Genomic DNA, 27,346 nt, shown 5'->3' with positions numbered 1-27,346 from the left:
ATTTTTAAATAGAAAGAAATTCCAGTCTTGCAAGCCTTGAATTTATCATTGACTGTAGCTGTTAAGACATTTCAGAGAGCCCTGAATGGAGGCAATGTGATTTGGTCTGGCTTTGGACACATCAGAGAACAATAATCCAACACCACATCTAACCCTGCACTATGTGAGCAGTCTGTCAGAGCCCCTCCTTTATTCACCTTTCCCCACAGCACCATCCTCCCTTATTCTTCCACCAAAGTTTCTTGAAACGTTGTACAATGGATTGGATCCTAGATCTATTACACTTAAAGAAATACCTTAGTAGTAACTGCTGGAAGTGATGAGGTTTTTAGCAGCTGCTGGCAGCTGGCTCACATGGAGGCTTTTATTAAACTGAAGCATGAGACAAACGTACATGCTTCAATAGTTAGACAGTAGTATCAGACATATGAAAGCCAGCAGTGCACCATGTCACCAACAAACACGAGAACGTGACACATTCCTAGCAAGATCCCATTAATTAATCACTTCCTGTTGTGTCAGTCACTAGATTAGAACTTAAGAAAATTAATAAAGCATAAGCATTCGTGTCTAGAGTACAAACAAGTCAGTACTAGTCAGTGCAATCAGAGACTTACAAACAAAAAAGCAAACATATCCCAGTGCAAAATAGCCAGTTATTGCTTTAAACTTTCATGAAGCATTAAATGCTATGGTGAACACATTTGAAAAAGTGCTTTCTTTACATTTCAGCTTACCATTACACTGGAAGTCAAGAGGCCTGTTGAGTTTAGTTTGCTAAAAAAGCAGAATCATAAGCACTATTTATGTAATATAGCTCATGACCATGAATTAAAGCAAAATTGAGGCAACTTGTTTTATTTTGTGAGTGCCCAATTGCATTTGAATCAGGCTTACCCACCCTTTCCTGAAGTTCTCTGCCCTCTTCCAATGAAATCTCAGCACAGGAATCTAACTTTTGCAGAATTTTTCTCAAGAAACTCTAAAAGCTTTTTAAAACATATACATAAGAACTGTTTCATAGTCATAGATCCACACATTAACTGTATCCGGACAGTTTAACTACACAGAGCCACTGCTGACAGCCACCTTAACTTCCAAAGAACTGCTTACTTCTGTCTATTCCTGTGAGAGTAAGAAAACAGACGAGGAAAATGCCATCAAAACATGAAACGAGAAAGACTGTCTCACATACAGTAACTTTATTTCTGGGGGGATTAGTATCAGCATAGTAGTAGTATCATTAGCACCACTAGTATCAGTGGTCAAGACATATCTACACTTCAGTTAATTTTCTGTCAGCAGGTACGAATAACACACCACTAACTATATTAAACAGTACTTAAAGTATGCATAAATATTGAAGATGAGCCCTTTGTCAAGGCTCCAAAAGGATGCTCTCAGTGTTTTTTGTTGATTGCTCATTCTTTATTTGTTGTCATTTCCCCCACCCCAGTTCAGCTGCCTGTGAAGGAGACAAAAGCTTTACCTCAGTGCCAATATCTCCCATTTTTATGAAGGGAAAACAAGCACGAGTTCTATTCCCAACACTACAGTAGTCTGACCTGAAAGTCAAGCAACTGCAAATCCATGGGTCTTAATATTTCCTGACTTCACCACAGTGTTGTTCAATCACCTTCCCCCGAAACAGCCCATCAAAACTCAAAAAAAACACCACATCAATGATTTTAGTATTCTCTAGTAAATGCGTATTTAATCGTATAAGACTTTCAAGAACGTTATTCAAAGGATACAAAAGTGATTTTAGTAGGATTCTGAGAACATTCACATACTATAAACTTATAGATCCAAAGCAGAAGTTGAGAAGCAGTAACAGCTCTGAAGTGATGTGGCCTTATCTGAATTACACATTAAAGCAGAAGTGATGCTGAGAACCCCCGCATTAAATCTGACTTCCAGAAGAAAGCAAAGATTATTAAAATAAACTGAGTAGCCCAGAAAGCTTAACTGCAGAATGATTGAAACACACACTGGTTCACAATATTTATTACAGTCTATTGCTTTAGACAAACCAGCTGCATGTTAAAGTAAAACCAAGCCACATGGTAAGAACCAACAAAAGAAAAAATACAGCACAAATCACTTCCTTGTAAAGGCTACGCAACAGATGAACAGAGGCACAACCGTAACCATGAAATAAGAGCACAATTTAGTTCCTCAGATGCTAATACCACCTTCCAGGTAGTGGACGATGAAAGTAAATAAAAATCATACTAACAGTATTAAATCTAAGATAGGTAAAAATCAGAGCAATATTGTCGTGTTTGTATATAAAGAATACAGGGCCTGATAAATACCCTCCTTTCATTCTCAATGATCTGTAAACACAACTCTCCCAAATTACCTTCCCTCTGTACCTGAACTAGTATATAAAGACCTATACAGAATGTGCAAATTGGATATAAGTACTTTAGACTCTCTTCTTCAAATAGAAGAAATACAAGGTTAAAAACACTAACACCACAGATTCCCTCTTCCCATACTCTACAGAAAGACATTAGTAGCAATACCATCCAAGATATACAAGCACAAAAATAGCAAAACACTGGACCATGAAACTCATAGGAATGCACAGCATATAAACAATAAATAGAAACATGTGGAAAAGGAAAACAGTTACCAAAGGAAAACAGTAACAGTGGTAAATTAAAGTGAATTAGGACTTCTGACAGCTTACTGCAGATCTGTTCCTAAAAGACACATCCATACAACAATGGCTTAACTAAACCTACTAAGTTAGCCGACATTCAGTTACACCTCAGGCAGATAGGCTTTATTACTCAATCATTAAGATGTAATATCTGATAGTTACATATTGTGAACAATATTATTTAATCATTACAAACTTATAAGTATTGCTGGAGTCAATTTGGAGACAAAGATCAAATCAATTAAGTTATGTGCTACTGCTTCCTTTTCAATACAGCTGCTCACATTTTTTTCTGCACCAATCACACATTTCAATATTTCCAGTACCAACGTGCTATAGATTACAGCTTATGGAAAAATAAGTTAGACAAAAATATTACAGCCTACAAGGAATATGATACAACCCAGCTTTTGCAGTTTAGACCTCTGGCCCAAGTGTAACTTAAGAACAGTACCAGCCTGCACAGAACGCAGTTGTTCCAAAGCATTTGAAAGAAAGAGATGTTGAAATAGTCTACATTTTACTTCAGTGCTGGGAAGTGAAACAGTGACCAAAGAGCTTCCTATACACAACATCTTAAGTGTAGTCAAGAAGTTCAAGCAAATATTGTAGTTTAATCCCTCAAAAAAGTTGCTTTCCAGGATGTTCTTTGCTTTTTGCATGAATGCAGATGTGAACTTCTTAGAACAGTCTCTAAGCATGACTGGAAGCTAAGAGTGACCAAAGTCAGCCAACAGCACACAGATTAATTCAATTTACAGTTCCCAAAAAGAAAAAGAGCAGCTCTTCAGTGATGCGTTTGCTGTTTGCCTGACTATCCCCCGTGCAAATTCTGTTTATCTGAAAGTCAGGTGATAACACTGAACATCAATAAATGGATTCCTTGGCCAACATTTAAGTATTCCCATTACTGTGATGAAAATAAAACTATTTTCTACATCTAGAAATAGGCAGAGAAGCCTTCCTTACACCATACATCTGGTGATTTACATGCGGTGGTGCTACAGCTGCAAAGACTCAAAATACATTTTCTTTTTTGAAGGATTATTTACATACAAGGCCAAATCACAACACTGTTACCCCAAGGAGGACTTCTGCTGTCAAAGCTGACTTGTGAACAGCTTGCAATTGTCTGACAACTCATTTCACAAGTTGGAGAGCATTACAAAGCTTACAGCTGATCAGTTTTTATTCTTCATCTGAGTACTGAGAGGTTCAATATAGTGTCAGAACTACAATGGCAAGGTTAAGTCATTTTCTAGTAAATCAATATGACCATATCGATACAGTCTGTCCTTAGATACAAATGACTTCCACCCAGTGAGAACCTAGAAACAAGCCTCAATAATCTCAGAAGCATCAACTTTTTAAGTCATCACTTCTGAACTTCAAAGGAGTGTTTGGATTATTGTATAAGGCCAGGTCAGGTGTCCAACGTGTTGACTTCTTTGGAGCAGAAATAATGCACAACTATTGCATTAGGGTACCGGGCAAACGCACTGTGAAGAGATAGAACACAAAGGTAAATTTTCTGAAACATAGCAAATACAGTTTTCACTGTTGGAACAAGAACATTCAAGTGTCAAATTCAGAAAAAGAACTTTTCCTATTGAGATCTCACCCTGAATATTGTACTGATAAATACAAATCAGACATTCTATGGATTTTAGGAGTATCATTAAAAAAAAATAAATCTACTTTCATTTCTATAGGACATTTTTCTTAGAAGTCACTGGCACCATTTTGAATCTGAATCTGGTTTTAAGTTTGCTCTAGTTTTTGGGAGATCACTTGGTGACTTACTGACATGATAGTCCTTCTAAACCTTACTGAAATTTACAGCATTAGAAAAGCCCTAGACAGCCAAACCAATATTACACACGCAAATTTTAATTCTGATGTTACAAGCTATACACTAATAATAAACTTGAAAAGTAATATATTCAGACTCATATTCATATATCGCTATATCCACTATATCACTACATTCATTGATATATTCAAACTCATGTTCATTAAAATGTTTTCAAAAAGAACTATTTTCTGTAATCGTGAATGCTAGGGATATTTTGGAACAGCTCACATCAACAAGATGAACAGTTAATGATCATGTGGCATTCAACTGGAATTTCAAATAGGAAAAAAAAAAAATGCCCATAACATTCTCATTTTATACCAGCCCATCATTACTTACTAGGAATAGCAGAAGAAAAGTTACTGGAATCTAAGTATCAAGTGAAAGAGTTCGACTTTCACATGCTTTAAGACTGCTACACTTCAAAACATACATTGGCCACGGAATCACAAAGCCATTAGATATAGAGCTATGCTTCTTAGTTTGAGATTCTTTACATCACTCTCCTTAAACTGCAGCTAAGAAGCAGGCAGTAGGCAGTACTCTGACAATAATATTCTAAATTCAGTATCAGATACAATTTTCTGCCTTCCAGAATAATGAAATAAGGTATCTTGAGAATTTCTGATAACATTTTATTGTTTTGTTGAAAGCAAGATTAAAACTCTTGCAATAAACTTCACTGACTTTGATGCTATCCTAGCAACTCTGCTGAATGACAGTTTCTAATTCAAACACTCTTCAGATTTCTCCTTCATACTTCTGTGCTCTCTGTATGTATACATAAATACAAACACATAACAAACATACATGTAACATACATGTACACACACACTTTAAGGTTAAATTCACATTTGATTTTTATCTCTCACCTGTTGCCTATCTTCTTTTTACATACAGTGCACACCTTCTCCTCTGTAATAATGCACTTTACTTGCTGATGCAAGATCCGTTCCTCCTGAACCTATAGGACAGTAAATAAACTTGCTGAAACAGCAATACCATGCTACAGTTCCTTTCAAGTCTGATGAAACTGAAAACTAATCAGAACATTCAATTTTCAGTTACAGTTTCAGGCTATATCTATATCAGCAAGTTGTATTGCACAAAATAATCAGGACTTGGTCCTGTGTAGCAGGCGGTACTGTAGACCCAACATTGACATCACACGTATTCTAGGATTTTATTTTGAGTTAGTCTGAACCACAGACTAAAGCATTGCATTCATTAAGAACAATTCAGCTGACTACTGAAGTGCACTATCTGATTTAGTTTACTTGGAAAAGATCCAGTCCACACTCTCCAAGATCATTCTGCAATGCACCCCAGAGCACAGGGAGCCCAGAGACTCACAAAAGCACAACCACCATCCAAATTAAAATGACTGCACTTGCCACCATAGTCTGAAAAGGAAACAATCAAACTATCTAGTGCACGTTTACTAATTTCAGATGAATTATGGCACCATCCAGAGGAAACACATCAAATATAAGGAACAGTTGATTCACATACTGAACATCAGCTTTATAACACAATTCTGATTGGTTATGGGTACTTACTCTCAGAAACTCAGCATGGAGAAGATTCTTGAGTACTTGATTGAATCTTTTCTTCTGAGCATTTTCTTCAAGGACTTTCTCTAGGAAGATCCGAATCTCGCTAATCTGTGTATTTGCTGGAAGAAGGTTTATCGCCTAAAGCAAAATATATCTAGTTAGGAAAAATTACAACTAACAGAGAGCAAAATAGTGTGAACGTGAGTGAACTTCTATTCTGTAACATCCTGCACACACATCTGCTCCAGTAGGTTCTGCTAACAGTACAAACTTAAGAGTATGTACAAGTCTTTCTTACCTTGGTGGTATCCAGTTTGCTGTGATGCAGCTCCAACACCTGCAGAGCAGCCTGCAGATTGGCTTGAGGCTCCAGCACTTCCATCTTGATTGGCCCCAAGCAATGAACACTAGGTGGGGAAAGATACATCCGGAGCAGAGACAGATAGACCTGTTACACACAAAAGGAAAGCTGCTGAAGTCATCACACTCGTGAACCCAGTAGGAGTACTAGTAAAGTACTATATTTATTTATTTACTTGCCAGTCAAAATTCTAAGAGATATTCAAGCAGCGTTTTTCTTAAAAATGCAGAGAAAAAAAGTATAAGTGATGTTTGAAGACTTTTAAGACTTACATTCTATACCAAGATTTTTCTATAAAAGTAGTACCTTTTAATCACGCCTCTTTCATTTATCTTCTATAACTCACCTTTACAAAACACCTCTTTGATATTTACCAGCAACTTTTTTTGTAAATCTAACTGGAACAAGAACACAGTACCTTGTCTAAATTGCATCAGGAATTTATATACAAAATACATGCTCAATTCAAATAATGCAGTAGCGTTCACAAAAGCAAACAATAAAAAAAATAAGTGTAAGCTTGCAATTCCTAAACCCCAAGAGATTATACACAGGTTCTTGTCCACCTCACACAAAATCTAAAGTCTATTCAAAAGAAAAACTTTACAGTCCCTACCATGGCACCAGCAGTCTATGTGTGTTCAACCTGTTAGTTTTATGTCTTTGTTGTCCCTTTTTTTCAGTTTCAAGAAAAAAAAATTTAAAAAAGTTCTATTACTTATATACATTAACTATATTATACACAGAATATGCAGCTGAAGACAATTCCTATTCACTCAGCATGGCCCAGGCAAGCTAAAAGGTTAAATATCTGGGGTCTAAAAACAACCTTACAGAAAAAGGAAGTCTGCAAAGATGAAGCTACTTACATCTTTGTTGCCATCTTTGTTTCTGTCATAATGCTTATGGCAGTAGCTAGAAAAGAGAAGAATCAAGTGAAATGAATGGACAGATTTGGAACCCAGAAACTCATTCCACAGAAATTACCATCTAAAAGCTCAGTTGCTGAGGCCATCCACATCAAGTGACCATACATCCAGCTTTGATCAATTGCACAGGACATGCAGCACTGGTTACTTTGCATTGCAATGCTGAGAAAAGGGAGGTTTTGTGTATGCCTTCCAACCAACTTACAAAACTTTCATGTTGAACCTGAATTTAATACCTTGATTTCATTATTAAAAAAAGAAGGAAAGGGGCGGAGACAAACTAAAGATCAGTGGAAAGTCACATCTGACAAGAAGGAAATAAAAAACTCATTTAATGAGTGTAATATTGCTCAGAAGTGAAGTTACAGAAGAATGTGAAAAGGTACTCCACAAGGGGATATCTGCAATCAACAGATAACTGGAAGAGCCCGAGAATCAAGGAACCACGGACACAAGATCCTGAAACCATACAGCACTCACGCTCCACATGCAGTAACAATTCACTACAAAAAAATCTATCAAAAAAAAAAAATCCTTACTTTTCAGCCATGTTGGTGTCCTTCAGAATATGAACATAAATAAACAGAGCTTGCTCATGCTTCCCCATACGACCCAAGAGCAGAGCACGTTCTTCGAGAAGACCTAGTGATAGAAAGAATGATTAGTCAATAGCTACACTTAAAAATGACAACATAAGGTCTGTTACTAACCAGATTAACAGAAAAAAGGATAAACTGCAGCTTAAACATAGACTAAAGTTACACTAAGTCTACTGTATGGTAGAGATAGTAATATTTTTTGAATTCTCAGGATATAACAAACTATTGAGGAATTAAAGCTCATTTAAAGGTTCATCTAAACACTTAAGCAATAGGAGATGCCACAGGGTCTTAGGCTAGCATTTAAACAAGTCCTGTAGGAACTGAGAAAGCAGTTCTGCCAGCATAAACACAGTGAATACACACACACTGACTTACAACAGATCTAGCCACCTCCTCTGCTTCCAGTTGCTATGATTCTTAATAACTGAGAAAGTTCTGTTGTAAAATACAATAACGGTTTAGTTTAGGCTAAAGAAATTGAACACACCATCAAAGGGAAAGTCACTAATCAGTCGACTAGGTTCATAACAGCTAGACTTCTCCAAAAAAAGAAGTAGTTTTTTCCGGTAATCCCCTAAGTCTCCTCCTTCCTCCCCAGCAGGCACTGGAGATCTATCTGTATGAAAGAAATAACATCAGTTACCGTATTACAACTATTTCATGACAACAGTACAAAGAAGAGGAACAAAATAAAGTTAGGATAAACCACATTCCAATGAAACTGTTACATTTGTAAGAGCTGGGTGCACCTGACAAATAACTTCAGGTTTCTAAAACAACAGACAAGTGTCTGATTAGACAATATACAGTTATTCAAAACCCACCTCCGCCCTTAAAAGAATAAAGTGAGCAGTAGCTGCCATTTCTTTTAATCATGAGCAAAGTTGTCACTTGATCACTTAAGACCTCCAAGGTAGCAAGAAACTAGACCTGCCTACAAACCCACAATTTCAGTTGTTCCATTCTTCCATCATTTAGGGTATCTTCTTATCAATATGTAGAGGCTTAGAGCAACACACTGTGAAAAACCCTCTGTGCTATCCCAGCTCCCTTCCCTACCAGAAAAGGCTAAAATATACCTGCAGGGAAAGAGCTGAGATATTCTTTCATTAAGCCCTGCACTTTCTCACAGTACAGCTGGATCAGACAGTTGTGAAAGTCTGCACCAGTTTCTTCCCAGACATGAATGATGTGTTCCTGTAAACACAAGTTCAGATTCAGTTAAAGATAAAGTTCTCTGGAAAGCAATTTGCTAAAAGCAAGCAACAATTCCATACTTTATGGTTACTTTTACCAAGCCTGACCTCAGGATTTACTTTGCACAAGTTACAGCAAAGCTAGCATTCTCTGAGACATTACCACGTACACCTTGAAAACTAAAGGCTTATGTATAACATGTACTAAACACAACGCACTAACACATATTGAGTCCTTACCAGATAAGGAATAGCCAAACTTTTAAAATTCTCAATTAAAAAACTGAGCACTCTGTCTCGTGGCAATGCTTCCACTTCAGGGAGGTCTTCTGTAAAGATCTGTAAAATGAAATTTTATTCACAGAATACCTTAAAAATACAGTGCAGCAATGTATTTCCTCTAAGGCAATGAAGTACAGCATATCATCATGTAAGCCCAAAGAGTAAGTATTAAAAAAATCCAAGCAGCTTATTTAGATACCAAGAAGATCTCTCACATCTGAACAGATGACCAAATTTCCACTTCTGTCAGTATGTATCTTTTACAGTGCTCAACACCTCTCAAATACAGAAGTCAAAGAAAATTAAGAAAAGAAAATGAACATTTAAATATTCAATCATGCTTTTGTACAGAGTTGTTACACCAAACTTAAGGGTTCTTAGCCACTTATTATAAAACAAAAAATTCCAAGAACGGGGAGAGAAAAAAAGAGAAACTGATAAGCTGTCCTGATCTGCCCACTGCTAAGCTTTCTGCTACAATGCTGAATGTAGACAACATCAGACACTAAATTGGAGATAACGTTGCTACATGCATTCTTACATCATATGCTGCATTAAGAATCTCAGTAGCAAACTTACCTTCAGCCCATCTTCGGGGTAATCTCTTAGCACCCAGACAGAATAGGAAAATACCAAGTGCAAATTCTCTGCACCTAGAATACAAGAGATAGCAGCGCTCAGCATTATATTCCTGAAGATCTAACTACTCTGAACACAAGCAGATACTTTCAGAGATATCCAAGTTTCAGTGACAGTAAAATTCTATTTCATTTTCTCCTCTCCAATCAAGCAAATTCACATATTGCAGGCTAAGGACACAATTCATTACTTTGCAAAAATGATTTCAAACAGGAGCAAAAATTAACACTCAAATACTAAGCACCAAAAATTTACACAAGTCAGACCAAAATCATGTTCTGTTGCCTTAATTCCTAAACATTTTCCTTTATAAGCAGTATTAATTTTTATATTAGAGTGGAAAACACTGTACTTTTAACTTGTATAGTTTCTTTTAGTCAGTTTCCAGCTTTTCAGTCTAACATCCTCTATGGCAAAGGGTCAAATCCTCTCACATAGTAAGTAATAAATGAACAGCTGATATCAACTCCACCAGGATGAATTTATCAAGATAAAAATCCTTACAAAAATAATTTTAAAAAAAGCAGATTATTTTGTCAGATTTTGTATAATCTGAATGTCACACATCTACAACTCTCTAATAGGTGAGTGACATTATCAAACTACACCAATTAATAAGTGTAAGAGACATAGCAAAAACAGGAATGGCGTCAAAGCCACAGGAAATAACGTTATCATTGAATAAACATGTTGCTAATAAGAGTCAGCAAGAGTTCTTGAAAGAAATAATAAATAAAACTATATACAAATATATACGTATGAATACACAGTCTGAAATTATAAATCAAAATCTAGCTTTGCCAGTAGAGTAAGTGTGAGAGAGATTTATTCCCCCCATAAACTACTTTGGATGGTTGAATTTGATTTACTAGTACTGTAATAAATGAGAGCCATGCATTTACAATTAGATAATGTATCACACGGGAAGGGACTATTCTCAACAACAGCAAAACCAAAAAAGGTCTGAAGTTTACAACGAATAACCAAGCTAAGCAATTTGCTACTACAATGTTATAACCAGCAACTAGAACTGTTAGATCATAATCTAGATTAATCTATACACAGGTTATAGTTTAGACTTATATATACACAGAAACAAAAGCTTCATTTTGGGAAAGACACTACGAAGCCCAGCAACTAGTAGCTAGACCTTCCACTGAAAAGCCTAACCCAGAAGTAAGACTTTCCTTTCACCAGTGATGGCAAGCCGTTACTGGAATAAAATACAAAATAATATGGCATATTTTCTTACAGTTGATTTTTTGTATTATTATTATTTTTTTATTTTTTTTTTTAAAGTCAGAAATAAGGAATGTTTACCAATAAGATTCTCAAGTTTAAACAGGACACTCCTGAGCTTTAATTCCTAAAGTCTGCACTACACAAGAAAGCAGTCTGGACAAGCAGACTGTCCTTTAGCTTGGTAGAACCTATGAAGTTTCTGAAAAATAGAATAACTAAAATCTGGAAAGAGCAACACTTCCACAGAAACACTGTCAACATTTACCCAAATGCTGCAGATACTGCACTGTCCTCTCATGACCCTTCAAAGGCGAGTTGGCTTTCTTTGACTGATCTACCAGCACCTGTAATGCTTTCAAACAAACAAAAAGATTAATTCCTTCACAAGCATGACTGCCATTTCAATTTAAGCCACACTGAGTTTCTCAAAAACAACAACAACAAAAAGCAGCTTTCCTGTAAACAACGTGCAGGCAATAAAGACAAGATTAAGAGTGCATGCTCCTACCCCTTCCCCTGTCCCTATCCCAACCTCACACCTACCTTTCTCATGCAGACCTTTCTTCTCATACAGTATTATGAGCTCACTGTATTTGTGAGCCTTCTTCAGTACATGTTCACTCTCCTCAATGTGGCAATGATTGTTCTCCAAACGTAGCAATGGTGCCACAAGTGCTACATTTGTCTGTGAGCAAAAAGGGAGCACTCAAAACATATTTCTAACACATTCTTCCTAAATTTATAGTACACAAAATGAGTTGAAAGAGAAACAGTCCAAGAAGCAACAGCTTAACATCTTAGATCAAGCCTCATCTTCTTTAAGAAGTTTCATTCCACAATTTTTTGGGAGAGAAGAAAAAAAACTACGTCAGAGCATTCCCATTCCAAAATAGAGGTCTGCTTTGAAAAGCATCATTGACAACAAAGATCACATTGCTGCATTTAACAGTAAAGGCAGCACAATAAGCAATGGTTAAAATGTCAAAACAAATAAGCAAGACACCATTCATTTCACCTACAAGTGCTTTCTTTCACAAAACTGCCTCCTAATAAATGACAGAACTATCTGAGACCAAAGCCACCCAAATCATTTCTAGACCAAAAGTGAGACACTTGTTTGAGAATTTGACATAGCTCCTTATTCCTCCTCAATTTTTTTATCCTCTCATTGCAACAGAATTCGAGTCTTAATAGGAATAACCTCTAAGTCAGGTGAAAACTCACATGGAGGTAACATTTTAACAGGGTGGTATCAATGATTTGTAACAGCTTCTTTTTGGATTTGATTGTGGGTGTTCCTTCCATGAGGGGTGAGGTACTGGATTGATGGTCAGAATCATTTAGCTTCTTCACCAGCTGACTCCTTTTCTGAAGGACATCAAATGAAAATTTAACACGGAAAAGCCACATATTTATCAATCCCACCTCCAGAAAATATAACCCACCAAATAAAAAAAACAAGTAATTTATTTTATCAATTGGTTCCTTAAGAATTTTTACTATTTATAACTATTCAACTGTTAGATAGAGTGCCCTCTGTAACAGTCACCAAACAAAAACAGAAGGTCAAGAGCCCAAGACCTCTTCAGAAAGCTACTGAAAACAAAACAGACTCAAACTCAAATCTGAGTTCAGGAGTAAATTTTACCCAGCTCTCAGAGAAGTCACAAGACAGTCTAGTAAGGCCTAACAGAGCTGGAGTAGACATACTGCTTTCTGCAGAAATCTTCCCAACAAAATATGCTACAGCTTGAATAACCCTGCTCTAAATACAGATATAGGAGTACTTACTTGCGTTAGGTAGTCTATCAGAGCTAAATGTGCCTTCTCCAGCTCTGCCCCAGAGAGCCCTGGCAAGGGGTTGGGATACTGTAACTGTTTCCTGTAATCTGTTGGCAGTAGGTCAGGATACAGACCCATCACGTGAGTGGGATCTAAGCAAAAAATAACTAGTATTAGTAATCATTATGTATAATGTTGCCAACTCTTTAAATGTAATGTAGCTTTAGTGTAAAGTTAGCTTTAAACATAAAACTAGTTTTTCCAACAGAGCTGCTTCTTGTCAGCTTGTTCATCCATTAGGTTTTAGGTAACAGAAATTGTCTACCATGAGGGGAAAAGATAATAATAAGCTAAAACAAAGCAAAAGTAGCAAGAAAAAAACAAACTGTTTTAAAGTCCAGGCAGAACAAGTCCTGGCACATACAGGACAATCCATTACTATCATCCTTTTACTGTTCTACTCGCAAAATCCTCACACTGACAACTCTGACAGTAGGAAAGGATTCTGGGGAGCAAGCAATCTTTTCAGAAAAGGTTTACTGGGCTTTTGAAGCATGAACTGAAAAGCACTATCCATATTATCACACCTCTGTTTTCAGAGAGTTTAAAGAAATTCCAAATTTCCATCCTCAAATTTAAGTTCAAAATATTTGAAGTTCCCAGTCTCTTTCCACTGTAGCTTTTAGAAGTAAATACGATGCTAGACATCATCAAGGAAATTTCTAAGTTCAAATGCATAAGGGATGTGCTGTCTGTCAACAGTGCAAGAATCTCCATCTTAAGCACCATTTTATGATGCAAACCAGCCTTCAGGCAATCTTCCGATTATCTTAAAACAAGCCTGAAGAATATCAGAGACTATTTTAACTTCCGAAACCACCAAAAAGCTTCCTGGCCTCAGTAGCTTAGCCCTTAAAGCAGAAAAAAGGTTTAGGGTCTTCAGTTCAGTCAGAGGACAAGAAAGTAGCAGACCTACAGAAGCTCCTTATTTTCAGCTCCAAGCTAAAAGTAGACTTTTGACATCTGCCAAAATCTCCAGCCTCCAGCATCTGCATATATGCCATGCACACTGCAAGAACAGGCTACAGTACAAATATATTCTGCACAAAGGGTAATTTCATGATTTAAATTAACTTCAGTTAGTTTAAGTTAAGCACTATAACCATAAGAGGCTAAACAGTTGCCTAGACTATTTGCTATCCACAAGGAGACTGGACAGCACAATACAGTATAATTTTAAAAGGAAACCAAAACATACAATGATCTGTAATCTTCATTTCATCTCTCCCCAGACAGGAATCTTAAAGTCAACTTAAGCATTTACCTGTACCAAGCTTGGCAAAAACTTGCATTGACTCATCAAAGCGCTTCTGACAGAAGAGGTTGAAGGCAAAGAGGTTCTTTATGTGGTGAATTTGTTGTTGCTTCTCACTATCTGAATCATCTTTCATTTCCTATGCACAAATTAATAAACATTAAAAAAATAAAATAAAATTGGGCAGCACAAATAAGAAAATGCCTCAGAGAAATAACAGGACTAACATCACAGAATCACAGAATATAGTTTAGAAAGAATACAAAATCCAAAAGCCTGCTATGTTCAAAAAAGGATAAACTTCTCAAGTGAACACCTTCAATACTAATTCTTACATGCTATGTTAATTGCAACACCGAGATAACCTGGAAGGTTTGAAAGCCACCTTTGGTTAACTATACAACAGAAAACATGTTTTCATTCATTTGCTTTTTCATTTATTTTTTTTCCCAAGTTCACAATCATAAATGCAATTTATTTTAGCATAACTCAGGGGAAGTTTTCAGAAATGAAAAAATCCTAAAAACCTATAAGCAATGAAATGAAATACACTGCTTCAGAATCTCTAAGAAATGATTATGCAACATATGGGGCTCTTACAATAATTCCTGGTCACTGATATAAACAAAAAACACAAAGCTAAGCAAAACTGTTTACAGTCAGCCTAAAGGCTTTAGACTGACTAAGTCTGCAAGAAAGTTAACTAATTAAAGATCTAAGAGATGTAACTCATATGCAAGATGACACTGAAAAATCTAAAGCAACTACATCAACATAGAGAACTGGCAGCATAACCCTAAAATTTATATCAAAAGAGACTATAATTTGAGAGTTTGTGCAAAGTAGCCATTAAGGAGGTTAAGCTTTTCAACCTAGCTGCAGTCAAACATCCTTCTGCACACTTCTGTACAAGAAAATTCCACTGCAAACCCAAAGGATTTGGAGTACTTACTGCCAACTGCAAAGCCAACTCAAACTGTTTATCCTGAAGAAGTTGCTGGATCTGTGTGGCTATGGACACAGGGATGAGTCGCCAAACAAAGTGATTGCTTGCCACATATATAATATTTGTCCTGCAAAGAAACCAAAAACTTTAGTTACCATGTCCTAATGCTGAAAAAGAGAAACACTCTACCAGAAACCATCCTGGCTAATTTATGCATTTATGAATCAGATACAAAGGCAAATTAAGCAATACTGCAAAGCAGGAACGAGCAGAAACATCTCCAGTGATCAGGAATTCCCAAAGATGCACTATTCTTATAATTTACTCCTCAACATACTACATCCACTTCTCTGTTCATAAACAGCAACAAACTGTTTCAATCCTGCTACTTAAGCCAGGAGAGTATGAAGAGTTCTTCTCCCAGTTTTTCCAGCATGCTACCACACAAACAGCTCAACAAAAGCAATCATGTTCTACTCAGTACCCTCCAGAGGTGATGAAGCGTGGTCTCTGCAGCTCAATACTCTGTACCAGCAGTCGGGGTTCAAACGTGCGGATCTCCACATACCTTGGCAGAACAGCAATGATGTAGGGAGGCTGATGTTCTATTTGAGAAACAGGTGAAAATATAAGTTAACTGTTCTCTCTTGACTCTATGTCAAGAAAGAACAGTTTTCCTTGAAGCGTGTCTGGAGGTGTTCAAGGAATGATTGGATGTTGTGTTGAGGGACATAGTTTAGTGGGAGCTATTGGTAATAGGTGAATGGTTGGACTGGATGATCTTTTCGGTCTTTTCCAACCTTGGTGATCCTATGATTTGTTTTCTTATTAGTAACAGAAATCATTGCCCAATGCTGACAGCTAACAGACTACAAGGCTTTTTGTCTGTCTCTCAATATACAGAATTCCTGCAGCACTCAAGTGCCCACAGAAACTGCATTGCCTTCCACTTCAAATTTCTTCCTTTAGAGAAACAGGCATGTTACTTGAAGAAAATAGACTAGGTGTAAAGATGAGAAAGAAACAAACATAAACACACTGGACTCACTGCACTTGGAAAATGCAACTAAAAACACTCTAGAAGCCAGCTGTCGCACTTCAAATCCAGCTAGCTTTTAAACACCGTGAAAGTAACAATTTTATCATTTACAAAGGAACAAAGAAGCAAACAAAAAAAAATACTGCCAATTCTCACCCATTGCTATTGGAATATCTGTCCAATTCAGTGCACATTTCTGGGTACAGACCCCTTCTTCATTGAGGACAACAGTTAGATCATCTTGGCCAACTGCAACTTTTCCATCTGCTAGAGGTGCAACCAATGGTTCCAGTTGCTTCCCTGTTGGAAACAGTTCTTTGATGGATCCTTTTCCATCCACCTAGGATAACAAAGAAAATAAAAGACCTACTGTTCAAAGCAACAATCCAAAGATGTAGGAGAAAGTATCTGAAAGCAAAAACACACTAAACACTACCCAGTAGAGGGATTCTCAACTCAAATTAATCACAGTTAGGACAAGCGTAACTTTAAACTGCAGTAAGAACTTTCTGCACATTAACATTTATTAAGATTATACTCACTTGGAAAGAAAGAATTAATACTCTTGTGTCTCAGGCAACATATTCCAGTTACCGTGATGTAACATAATGGATCTTGCAGCAATGACAGAATAACAAGGTCCCAGGCTGCAGCAAGTGGGGGTTTGCTCAAATACAACAGTCATGGGCACAGAAATAAAGAAGCTGCTTATCTTCAAAAGGCCTCAGGTATGCATGATACCCTTGTCTCCACTGCCAACCCTTAAATGAGGTCTGGGAAGGGGTGTATCCTAGCTCCACTCCTTCTGGTCATTCAGGCACACTGCATGCACCTGAGCTCCCCTAGGTTGGCCCTGCCTTCCTACCTAAACCACTGGTTCAAGCTGTGACTTGCATTTCTGCTACACATGATAGCAGCTGAGTACATATATCACACGGACATAAAATGCATAGCACAGCAGCAACATCAGCAAAATCGCCTGATTAGCTCTTGGTGTAACTGCAGGATTTCAGTTAGGTCAAAACTTTAACATGGTTTTATTCTAGCATGAGTAAGCACTGTAACATAAGAAATAAACTAGAAGTGAAGCAAACTTCCCTGTCTTAACCACTCACTGCTGTGGCCACAGATAATGCAGGTATCTGAACTCAAATCCATTCTCCAACAAAATAAACTAACAAATTTAAAAAACAAAATGGAAGTGATGTTTCATGAGTTGCCCTAACGACATACTCTTGCCAAAACAGACAAGCTTATTCTCTTAACTCTGGCTACATTTTCCTGCTGCTTCCCTTGTGTTACATCCCAAGAATCCCAATAAATCATCATCCAACCAGCAGAGAATAATTCCTTAAAAACATCTTATATGCATATTCAGTGAAATCAAGCTGCTCAGTGACAGGATGGACAAATACCAGAGCCAACACAAAGATGATAACAAATCTCAACTCTGATTCCTTGAGCAGACATAGAAAGACTTGCACCACTACAACAGTGGGGAATCAACAAGAAGGACACAGAAAAGGACTGCTTCCACCAGCAGTATCAGCCTGAACTGGCAGTAAGGTTACCGTGCAATTTTCCTGCCAACTACAGAACAGAGTTGCCATTCAGTAAATAGATGTATTCACACGAGGTACATCTCACCTTCATCTCAGTTTCCTGTATTATCAGCAGGACCCAGTTTTAAAGGGAGAAAAGAGAATCAAGTATTGCTGTCAAATTAAGCATAAGCAGAAACAGTAACAGTAAATGAATGGCAGTAAGTTTAGCGACTTTCAAACAGGAATTACTACCATTCAGCAAGAGAACAGCAACAACAAAAAAAAAAAAGCACTAGGTTGCTCTTTCTCCCAAATCAGAACACACTCTTGGTCTTTCTGTCAATTTGGAGCAAAGTTATTTCTGAGAAATACTACATAAAATGCAAGCTGAGCTTACAAACTCTGCTGCCCAACTAAAACATAAGCTTCTGTGTTATCTTTTTCCTACAATACCTTCGTATGCTAGTTCCAAAAGTAATAAAGAGAAGATCTCTTCCTGGTAAAACCTTGGCTTAAAGGGATACAATTAGATTGCTCTTTCTAAAAAAAAAAAAGACATAAAACAAGAATACCAAATACTGGTTTTCTTTCTTTGTCAGCTCAAGCTGTGAACACAGGAGCATTTTACAGTCCCTACTGGTATTCATTTCTCCTTGAACACTGAATTTCAAAATCTGTTCTTACCCGTATCAAGTAATAGTCTCTCTTGAAACCTACACAGATGGAGTTTTCACACCAGGCCATAGACTTGGGTACATCGGGTACACTGAAGTCACCCTGAGGAAAAAAAGTCAAAATGAGTGTTACAAGAGAAAAATCAAAATAGGAGTCTAACAGGAAGCACTGTTGTTATCAAGCTCCCTTGCACACACACCTGACTTCTGCTGGTCAAGGAAAAGCAATGTTCAACTAAAAGGCCAGATTCACACACAGAATAGGCATGCTGTCAGTCAGTTGCACAACTTCCTAGAAGAGCAGCAAAACTGGAATTTTTTCTACATATTTCCAATGCTTACTTTTATCACTGTGGTATTCTTAAGTGCAGTGCTCTGGGCTTGCTGTCAGCAACTACCTTCTGACTTAATGACATACTAGAAAAGCTTCAGATTTAGGGTGGATTTTCAGGACACACTTCCAGTGTTACTGCTAAGTATACATTTATAAAGGCTGCATGCTAACACATTGCACTTACTTACAAACCTACTCAATAGAAATGTTAAAATATAGAATACAGCTTTTTATTTAATTCATGAAACTGTACTAATACCACCGATTGTAGTTTAAAACCTGTATTTGCACCTTCATGTGCTGCTGCTTTGTTAAATCACTACAAAAACCAACAGAATTTGGATATTTTAAATACCCGAAAAGTCAGCATTGCCTCTAGTGGGGGCTGCATGAAAAAACAGTAAATAGAGTTCCTACGGAGGCATGCTAGGCTATTAGAACAGTCAACTCACTTGTAGTTCATGGAACTCTCTGTCCTTCCAAAAATAAAGTTGTAGCTTCTTCCGCACTGCCACACACATCCTCAGCACCTCTTCTCCATTATCTGACTGCTGTAAAAAGACAGGCCTAAACTCATCAATATTAACAGACAAAGAAGATAATACAAGGTCAAAAGAATCATCAGCCTGAAGCAGAGCTGTCAGCTCAAGAGTAGCTTTGTTCATTCAGGCCAGAATGGGAATCTCTAAACACAAAAGCAGAGTAGGTAAATGGGGTAGCTGAAAATGAACTTTGGTTAGATGGCAGCAATTGTGACACCACGGAAATACAAAAAATAGGGCGCTGAATATAGACACACAGAAACAGAAGATAAGTAGAGAGCTGTCAGCCCAACCCTGAAGGCTATGATTAACAGCTTAAACTGCATGCAGTACAGGAAAAAGAACAATGCAAAGAATGTGTTATGTTGATGGATAAAAGTATTCATATTCATATACCTTTCATATTCTATCCCAGTGGAAAAGTTTCTAGACAAAAAATACTAACAAAGCTAGGTGCCTGTACACACAAACATCAAGGCATTTTGAAGTGATGAGATGCACTTTAAAAGGCATCACTGGCTTTAACACCCAGGAAACACTCAATACTTATTAGAAAATACTGAATATTAAACTTCCCACAGGACAAAAAGTACAGACAATGAGCACTAAGCCATCTCTTCTGGTTACAGACAGATTTCTGAACAATATGAGTAGGGTGAGAAACTCAGATACAAAGGAGGCAATAAAGCACAACACACTAACAGAAGATTGCTATGCCTCATAGAACCATTTTATGGCCTGGATCTACCACAACCATCATGAAACTCCTTGAACCAATGCAGCTTAACAGAAACACAAATATAATACAACAAGCAATGGAAATGCTTAGTGAAGCAATGAAGAAAAGTCAACCCCATAGTTACCACAGGAGTGCCTTGAAGTTAAAAGCCACAATCAAAACAGCCACATGGGAACATATAACAAACAAGCACAAAATTAATGAACCGAGTCTACACAGCAAGATTAAAAAGTTTGTTGTTTTTTTTTAAATAAAAAAGCGGGGGGGTGGGTAAGGACATCTGAGCCATTGTGTTCCTCATCTTACCTGAAGGTCACAAGTGAAGAGAGATGCACCTTTTGCCTTGGAAACCGTAGTTATTTGTTGAAACGTTAACAGGTCATGGACATAAATGTTATTTTCTGTTTGAAATGAAATTCCAGTTATTTTTCAGTGTTTAAACACACTGAGCTCACCATTAATTCAAACAAACTATTGCAGTTTATGGTTACATATAAAAAGAAGAACCAGTTAGAGAAAATAAGACTGCAAGAAAGGAAAAGGAAACTTTTCAGTTTTTGGGAAAAGAAAGTGCTCAGGCACAGAAATACAAGAGTACGCATGCAGAAGACTAACCCCAGCTCTGGTAAAAAATACATGAAGGAACTGAGAATAGGTGCTAATCACGCAGAGGAAGTAGGAGTGAAAGAGACAGCAAACAGGCTAGACCAGTGCAAGCTCATGATGGATGAACAAAGACCATTTTGAACTGGCTCCTGATATTAGTGAGAAGTGAACATTTTCAAGCAGAGGGTGCTGCCGTCAAGTTTTTGTACGCACGAGGACGCAGACAGCTGAAATCTACGCATGCTGGAGTCGGGAGAGCCGGGACTTGGAGATCATAGAAAAAGGAGTAGCAACATAAGCAAAAATAGACAAAGGAAGATCATAAGGTTAAACGGAAGCCTGAAACAAGCAAATTCAGGTCTTTCACGAGAGGGTAAAAGATTGCCATTTGCACATAAGCTGCATTTGATGCCACACAGCAATGGTAAGTTTCATGCATCAAGCAGGTTTGTACAAGAGAAATTTCAGACTATGGTACAGTCTGTATACATACGTATAATATGTATGTATTCATGTGAATGCGCATAGGCCTTATATATAAATAAATGTATGCACACACACTTTAGGATACGTGCACATTTTTTCCATCTTCAGTGATGAAACTTAGTGTTAACACTTTCGTTCCTCAAGTTACAACAAGCAAAGCTGCTTCCCACTCCAAGCTGCATAATGCTTACTTCACAAGGTGAAGAAGCCTAAATTCTAGAAGACAACTTTCCAACAACTCAAGTTCTATGCACATGTGGAAGTCATACCACAGGCAAGCCAAGTAACTGCACCATTAAGTATTAAAATAGTGTCCATACTTACCTAACAGACTGACCAGAATTTTAAACTGAGAAACAACATGAATCTGAAAGAAACAATTCTATCAGTGATTTCATCCACATACAAAGCCTCTGAATTAAGCTTGATTATAGACAGTCTAAGAAAAAGCATTTAGTATAATCTCAAAATAATAAAAACAGCAAGGCAGCTACCTATGCACAATCTTCCTGGCAGTTGGTTTCACTTACACCCCATGTGTTTTTCACGCAGCACAGAGCTTGCAACCTAAGCTGATTAAAAAAATTAAAACTGTAGCAATTGGTGTGCTACAGGAAGGACAGGGGGGTGCTGGAGAAGGTCCAAAGAAGGACAACAAGGCCTGTGAAGGGCTTGGAGAATACTGCCTACAAGGAGCGACTGAAGGAACTGGGGCTTTTCAGTCGGGGGAAGAGAAGGCTTAAGGGCAGACCTTATTGCTCTCTTACAATATCTGAAACTTGCTTACAGTGAGAGTGGGGTTGGTCTCTTCTCACTGGTAACAGGACGAGGGCAAATGGCCTCAAGTTGCGCCACAGTAAGTTTAGGTTGGGTTATCAGGAAAAACTTCTTTACAGAAAGTGTTGTCAAGCACTGGAATAGGCTCCCCAGGGAGGTGGTTGAGTCACCATCCCTGAATGTGTTTAAAAACCATTTGGATGTGGTGCTCAGGGACATGATTTAGCAGAGAGTTGTTACAGTTAGGCTTGTATGGTTAGATCATGGTTGGACCTGATGAACTTTAAGGTCTTCTCCAACCTGAGCAATTCTATGATTCTAGTACAGGTGTACCTCTAAACAACATGGACAAGTAATACTAAAACAAGAAGCTGCTTAATCTTTTTGAGATAGATGCTTTCCTGAGCATCCCCCTCCGCTAAAAAAATATCACAGTCGTAAGATTAACAGTAGATTATCAGTTACTTTCATTCTAAATTCCAGGTAATATGAATTACATTCACACTGCTATAGCATTTTATCAAGAGGCAAATTATATCATCAGTCTGTTGGCGTATTATCATTGCTTTTATAAATATTTTGTCAGAGTAGTTGAGTATTTACTGCAAATAACAGCACTTCCATAAAGGTCAGAAATAAGCCTGTACATCCCAATGCTTAGCTTTCTGCTTCAGCAAACAAACCAAACTCATTGCTGTTATGGGAAAACAGTGAGCAAGAACACCTGGCTGTGCTGCCTCTAGAAAAATCTATTACAGACTCAGGGAGATTTTTAAAGCTTAGCAGATTCCAGAAGTACATGTAAGATTGTGCTGCTTGTCTGAACACAAGAGATATGATTCCCCCTGCCAAGAAAATGTTATTTCCTACCTGCTGGATCTTTTTTGAGAAGTTCTTGTTGGATTTCTCTAGTGTCACTTCAAATCTATTGCAACCTACCAAAAAGATTTGAGACAGCATATGAACTGAAGTTGCCTTTAAGTTTATGGCTGAATAGATCTTACACTAAATAGACCACAAAGAACTATGAAAGCAAAATCAGATGCTTAACATTAGATGCACCAGAAGGTCTCGTACATCATCAGGTGATAAATCAAATAAAACTATTCATACTTGTCTGAGAACTTCATCAATAACTATATATATATATATATATATATATTTACCTTGCTGGGATTTTAGATATCAAGATTTAAGCATTTTGAAACCCAAAGATACAATGATATCCATAAAGAAATTATCTACACCAATCAAGTATCAAAAACTTAAACTGCTAAGGAACACAGCACTGCAAAGCAGACAAGGAATAAACACTACACCACAAGGGTTTAAAAGGAGTTTTAGTGATAAAGACTTACAGACACTTTCTGATGACATAACCTCTCCTGGCACTGATGCAAAAAAGGGGGAGAAATTTACCAGGTGAGATAAGACACTAGCAGCTCAAGACTAGCATGTTCCAATTGGAACAGACTTCCCATAAGTTTCAGAAAAAGCAAGTTGAATTCAGTCTCAAGCAGATACAAACAAGTATCTTTCCAAGAGTTGATGATCCTGGATAGAAATGTCTGGATTTTTATTTTTATCCTTTGCTGTCCCATGCTATACTGCATTATTGCATTATCAGCTACTATGTGGAAACCCAAAATATAAATCTATCCAGTGAAAATCAATTCAGATTCAAACAGAATGGCTTTATGGAATCTCCAGAATAGACTATGAGCAATTATAACTAAGAGATAGAGAGAAAAGTAGAAACATAACAGAAATAGTAAAGTTCCTTCTCTCCCAACCCCTGATATTGATGAGCCCACTGAATAAACTTGCTCTTTCATTCATCTACTAATCCAACATTGCATTAAGAGATGACAAGCAAACCTGCAGCAACAAACACACTGTGCTGCTTCCGTGCACGTTCATGCACAGCGAGTACTGTATTCAGAATTCAGAGAAGTTACACTTTCTGCTAGAGAAAGATCTAACAACTTTATATAAAGCACACTCTAACCACATACAACAGGCTGATATTACTAGCTATACTTTTTAAATACTTGATAAACAGTGTGTACAGTTCTATTAAAGAGCTCACACATTCTTTAAACTCCAAGTAGGAAAAAATCATAAATTGAACATATTTTGTTAACATCACAACATCTGACATGAAAGAAATAAAAATAACATAATCAACTACTTGTGTCATTCTTACAATCAACTTACCTATGTCCTTCTTGATCCTGTAAAGAAGAAGATGCCCTTGTTTGGTACCAACAAGGAGCCATTCCTCTAAAAGGAGTAGGGAGAAAATAATCAGTAGTGGCAAAGACTGTTCTTCCCAGATAAGCAGCATTTATCCTAACATCTAGAAGCTTGGTTCAAAAGCCAAAGAGGACTTCAAACAGCAACCACAGGCATGTCCTCACTGCAGCGTTCTTGTCCAAGTGCTAGACTGCAGCATTTGTTACCAGACAATGTCCAAAAACCAAGCAGTAAAACAAAAGCTATAGTCAAGACATCAAACCCTGCTTACTTGTACAATAGTAGATAAACAAGCAGCTGTATCTTTTTCAATCAAGACAGTCAATAAGCTATCATTCAGGCATCACTATCTCCCAGGAAGGAGATAACAAGGGGAAAAGAAAACAAAAAGGAGAAGTTCTGTGCTTTAAAATGGTCATGCTTTTTTATAAGAACTTTCCAAAATTGTAAGCTGTGCCTGAACCAACGTGGCATTCTTGCTTAAATGGCATTTGAAGTGCTTGGACAACTAGCAGTCACTTCAGATTTACAGAAGAGAAACTTTTCAGATATGAACTCTTCAGCTAAGTTTCATACTGTTCCAAATTACCACACTTAGAGCAATCAAAAGGCGTAATATCTTTACCAGGTCACAAAACCTGACTGAAAATCTTTCTCTTTGCTGAGCTGTATTTATATATGTTCTTGTTTTCCTGCAAACCCTTCCTTCCACTGCTTGACTTTACCCAACCACTCCATCAGAGGCCTGTGGGTTTGTGCTCCCTTATACTCTGGCAAAGCAGACACTTTCATAGCGATAAAAATTAAAATCTCAACAAAGAAAAAAACAATCTTCACACCTCCTTTGCTATATAATTCTACAGTAAAGAAGTCATTGCCTAAATACAGCGCTATTACGAAGGTTATTGTAAACAGATTTAAAGGGCCACAATTCCACAACATCTGAAGGGGTCTTAATACCAGCTTTGTCCCACAGCAGCACAGTACAGGAACAGCCCAAGCAGCCACAACAGCCTTCGCAACGCACCCAATCAGGCTGTGTAACCCCCTCACCATGCATACCCAAAAATACCACCTATACACTTATATAACACTAACACAAGCAAGCAGGCTCTAACGTTAAAACTAAGATGCCCCGCTAGCGTTCAAGATAGGAACCAGCCAGCACTCAGGGAAAAGCTCTCAGCGCCGAAGCGGCCGCACACCAGGCCTGCACCGCAGGCGCCCCACAGCCAGGCAGCCCGCACCCAGCGGCACCGAGGGCTGCCGACGAGGACGAAAGAGGAAGAGGGGCTGCCCAGCAAGGCGGGATAGACACGGCGACAGCCCCAGCGGCTCACCCCAGGCCGCCAGGCAGTCGATCTGCAGCGGCAGCTTCTCCAGGATCGGCACGTGCTCGAAGGCGTCGTGCATGGCGGCGGCTCCGCTGGGCACGGGCGGCAGCAGCACCCGCCAGCCGGGAGCTGAGCGGGTAGAAACCCCGCACCGCAGAAATAACAGCCACCCCACCGACCCGCAGCTCCCCGCCCTTCCCGGCAGCCGTCGCTGCCGCTTCCGTGCCGAAGCCCCGCCCGCCTGCCCGCCCCGGCCTGGGCGGGCCCAGCCCCAGCGGCAAGGCGGGCCGGGGGGCGGGCGGAGGTGGTGCTGCGGCAGCAGCTGCGCCAGGCCCGTGGGCTAACCCGCCCCTCGGGTGCTGAGCTGCGCAGCTGCGTGCAGCCGGCAACGGAGGCTGAGGCGAAGGTGTTAATTGTAGCTGCTCAGTAAAACGCTAATAGCGGATGCGTCTGGTTCTCTAACGCGAAACTGGAGTGCATAAGAAAGGCAAAAATTAAGGAACCTGAGGAAAACCGATAAGAACGGAAAAGTATCTCCTGCGAGTAACTGTTTTCAGAGGTTCTAATTATTTTTTTTTCTCCGGTATGATGACATCTGCAAAACGATGCTTAGTTCCTGTTACGAGACCGATTCGTTCCTTCTGGATGAACTAAATCAACGAAATTCAGCATTCACGAGGAAATCTTTGCTTGTTTTCACATCCCTTCCTGAAGAGGAGGCAGCTGCATTTACACTGCTGTAATGTCCACCACCACTAGTCGAGGAGCTGAACGATCTAAACCCAGCGAGAAAGAAGTGCACAGTACTGAGTTCTCCGAGCCTCTTTGCTGACTGAGACTGCTGTGGGAGATGGGGACTGAAATGCTTTGTGCTGGGAGACTGAAGCATAGGAATGGAAGAACAAGTGAGATCTCTTACAGCAAGGCACTCTTACATCTGTCCAGCTGCTCTCATGCCCAGGGATGAAACATGAAGCGTGAAACCATGTTAAGCTGCACCCTCTTTGCAAAGGGCAATGTGTCAGGTCTCCTTGTTCTAAATAAGATTACTACAACAGCAAGAGGAATGTAGCACGGTGTAGTGAAAGATGAGTTTCAATAATAAAAGGTACTAATAACTGAACATGCAAATGGCTGTAATCCATCTCTACCGAAGTGCAAACTATGTGCAAGGCATTGGCCTTTTCAGACATTAAAACAACAACATACTTTTTTTTTTTTCCAGTATACAATGCCATATAGAGGAAACAGATAGACACCCTCGTGCCTGTAGTCTAACACAAATATGTCCTGTCTTACCCAGGGTCTTATGATCTTCATTCACATTATGCCTATTAAGCTGTTAAATGTCTTTGCCACACCATGTGATCTCTTAGTCTCTCCTTCAGAGTTTCTGGCAAGATCATCTTACCACCCTAAAAAAAGAGCTGGTCACCATCATCATCTTCCTCACTACTACCACTGTTTTCACTCTTCTGTGGGGCACGAAAATGCTACAAGTTGTATCAGTATTATCACAGCCAATCTTAAAAAATGGAAATAAAAATCCACACAGAGCACAAAGGCAAAAATAACACCCCCCTCTGTGTTTTACATTGCTGCCATTCTGCATCCTCAGTTGCCAGCAGTGTGGTGAAGA

The 27,346-nt window shown here is 38.4% G+C and overlaps 1 protein-coding gene across 3 annotated transcripts; it reads right to left on the bottom strand.

Annotated features, from left to right (window-relative positions):
* Positions 1–1,991: 1,991 nt before the first annotated feature.
* VPS39 (VPS39 subunit of HOPS complex) lies at positions 1,992–25,958 on the bottom strand. 3 transcript variants are annotated; one of them, XM_072337954.1, is made up of 26 exons: positions 25,714–25,923; positions 24,335–24,400; positions 23,476–23,508; positions 22,988–23,052; positions 21,665–21,707; positions 20,555–20,649; positions 19,420–19,518; positions 18,644–18,736; positions 16,572–16,755; positions 15,861–15,981; positions 15,383–15,503; positions 14,440–14,569; positions 13,125–13,267; positions 12,558–12,701; positions 11,877–12,018; positions 11,599–11,685; positions 10,032–10,105; positions 9,411–9,509; positions 9,054–9,171; positions 8,462–8,590; positions 7,912–8,014; positions 7,313–7,358; positions 6,381–6,530; positions 6,086–6,220; positions 5,399–5,490; positions 1,992–4,170 (listed from the first exon to the last, which is right to left on the bottom strand). In XM_072337954.1, exons 1-26 carry the CDS (start codon positions 25,784–25,786, stop codon positions 4,095–4,097), a joined length of 2,661 nt encoding a protein of 886 aa, XP_072194055.1. In that variant the 5' UTR covers positions 25,787–25,923; the 3' UTR covers positions 1,992–4,094. The 3 variants fall into 3 exon arrangements, with proteins under 3 accessions (XP_072194055.1, XP_072194054.1, XP_072194056.1); XM_072337953.1 differs by lacking the exon at positions 23,476–23,508 and adding an exon at positions 21,068–21,118 and having other exon boundaries at positions 25,714–25,915; XM_072337955.1 differs by lacking the exon at positions 23,476–23,508 and having other exon boundaries at positions 25,714–25,958.
* Between the last annotated feature and the right edge of the window lie 1,388 nt (positions 25,959–27,346).

The sequence above is a fragment of the Excalfactoria chinensis genome, chromosome 5, assembly GCF_039878825.1.
Source record: "Excalfactoria chinensis isolate bCotChi1 chromosome 5, bCotChi1.hap2, whole genome shotgun sequence".
Classification (NCBI taxonomy): domain Eukaryota; kingdom Metazoa; phylum Chordata; class Aves; order Galliformes; family Phasianidae; genus Excalfactoria; species Excalfactoria chinensis.
The sequence above is the reverse complement of the archived record's forward strand: the minus strand, read 5'-3'. Positions and strand labels throughout refer to the sequence as shown.

What these genes read in the sequence shown, in the direction of transcription:
- VPS39 (XM_072337953.1), bottom strand. Translation starts at nt 25,786, where the DNA reads ATGCACGACGCCTTCGAGCACGTGCCGATCCTGGAGAAGCTGCCGCTG. An exon ending in TTTTGCCAAGCTTGGTACAG is followed by an intron (nt 13,268 to 14,439) that starts GTAAATGCTTAA and finishes TTTTTTGCTTAG; the next exon opens with ATCCCACTCACGTGATGGGT. An exon ending in GCAGTATCTGCAGCATTTGG is followed by an intron (nt 10,106 to 11,598) that starts GTAAATGTTGAC and finishes CTTGTATTCTAG; the next exon opens with GTGCAGAGAATTTGCACTTG.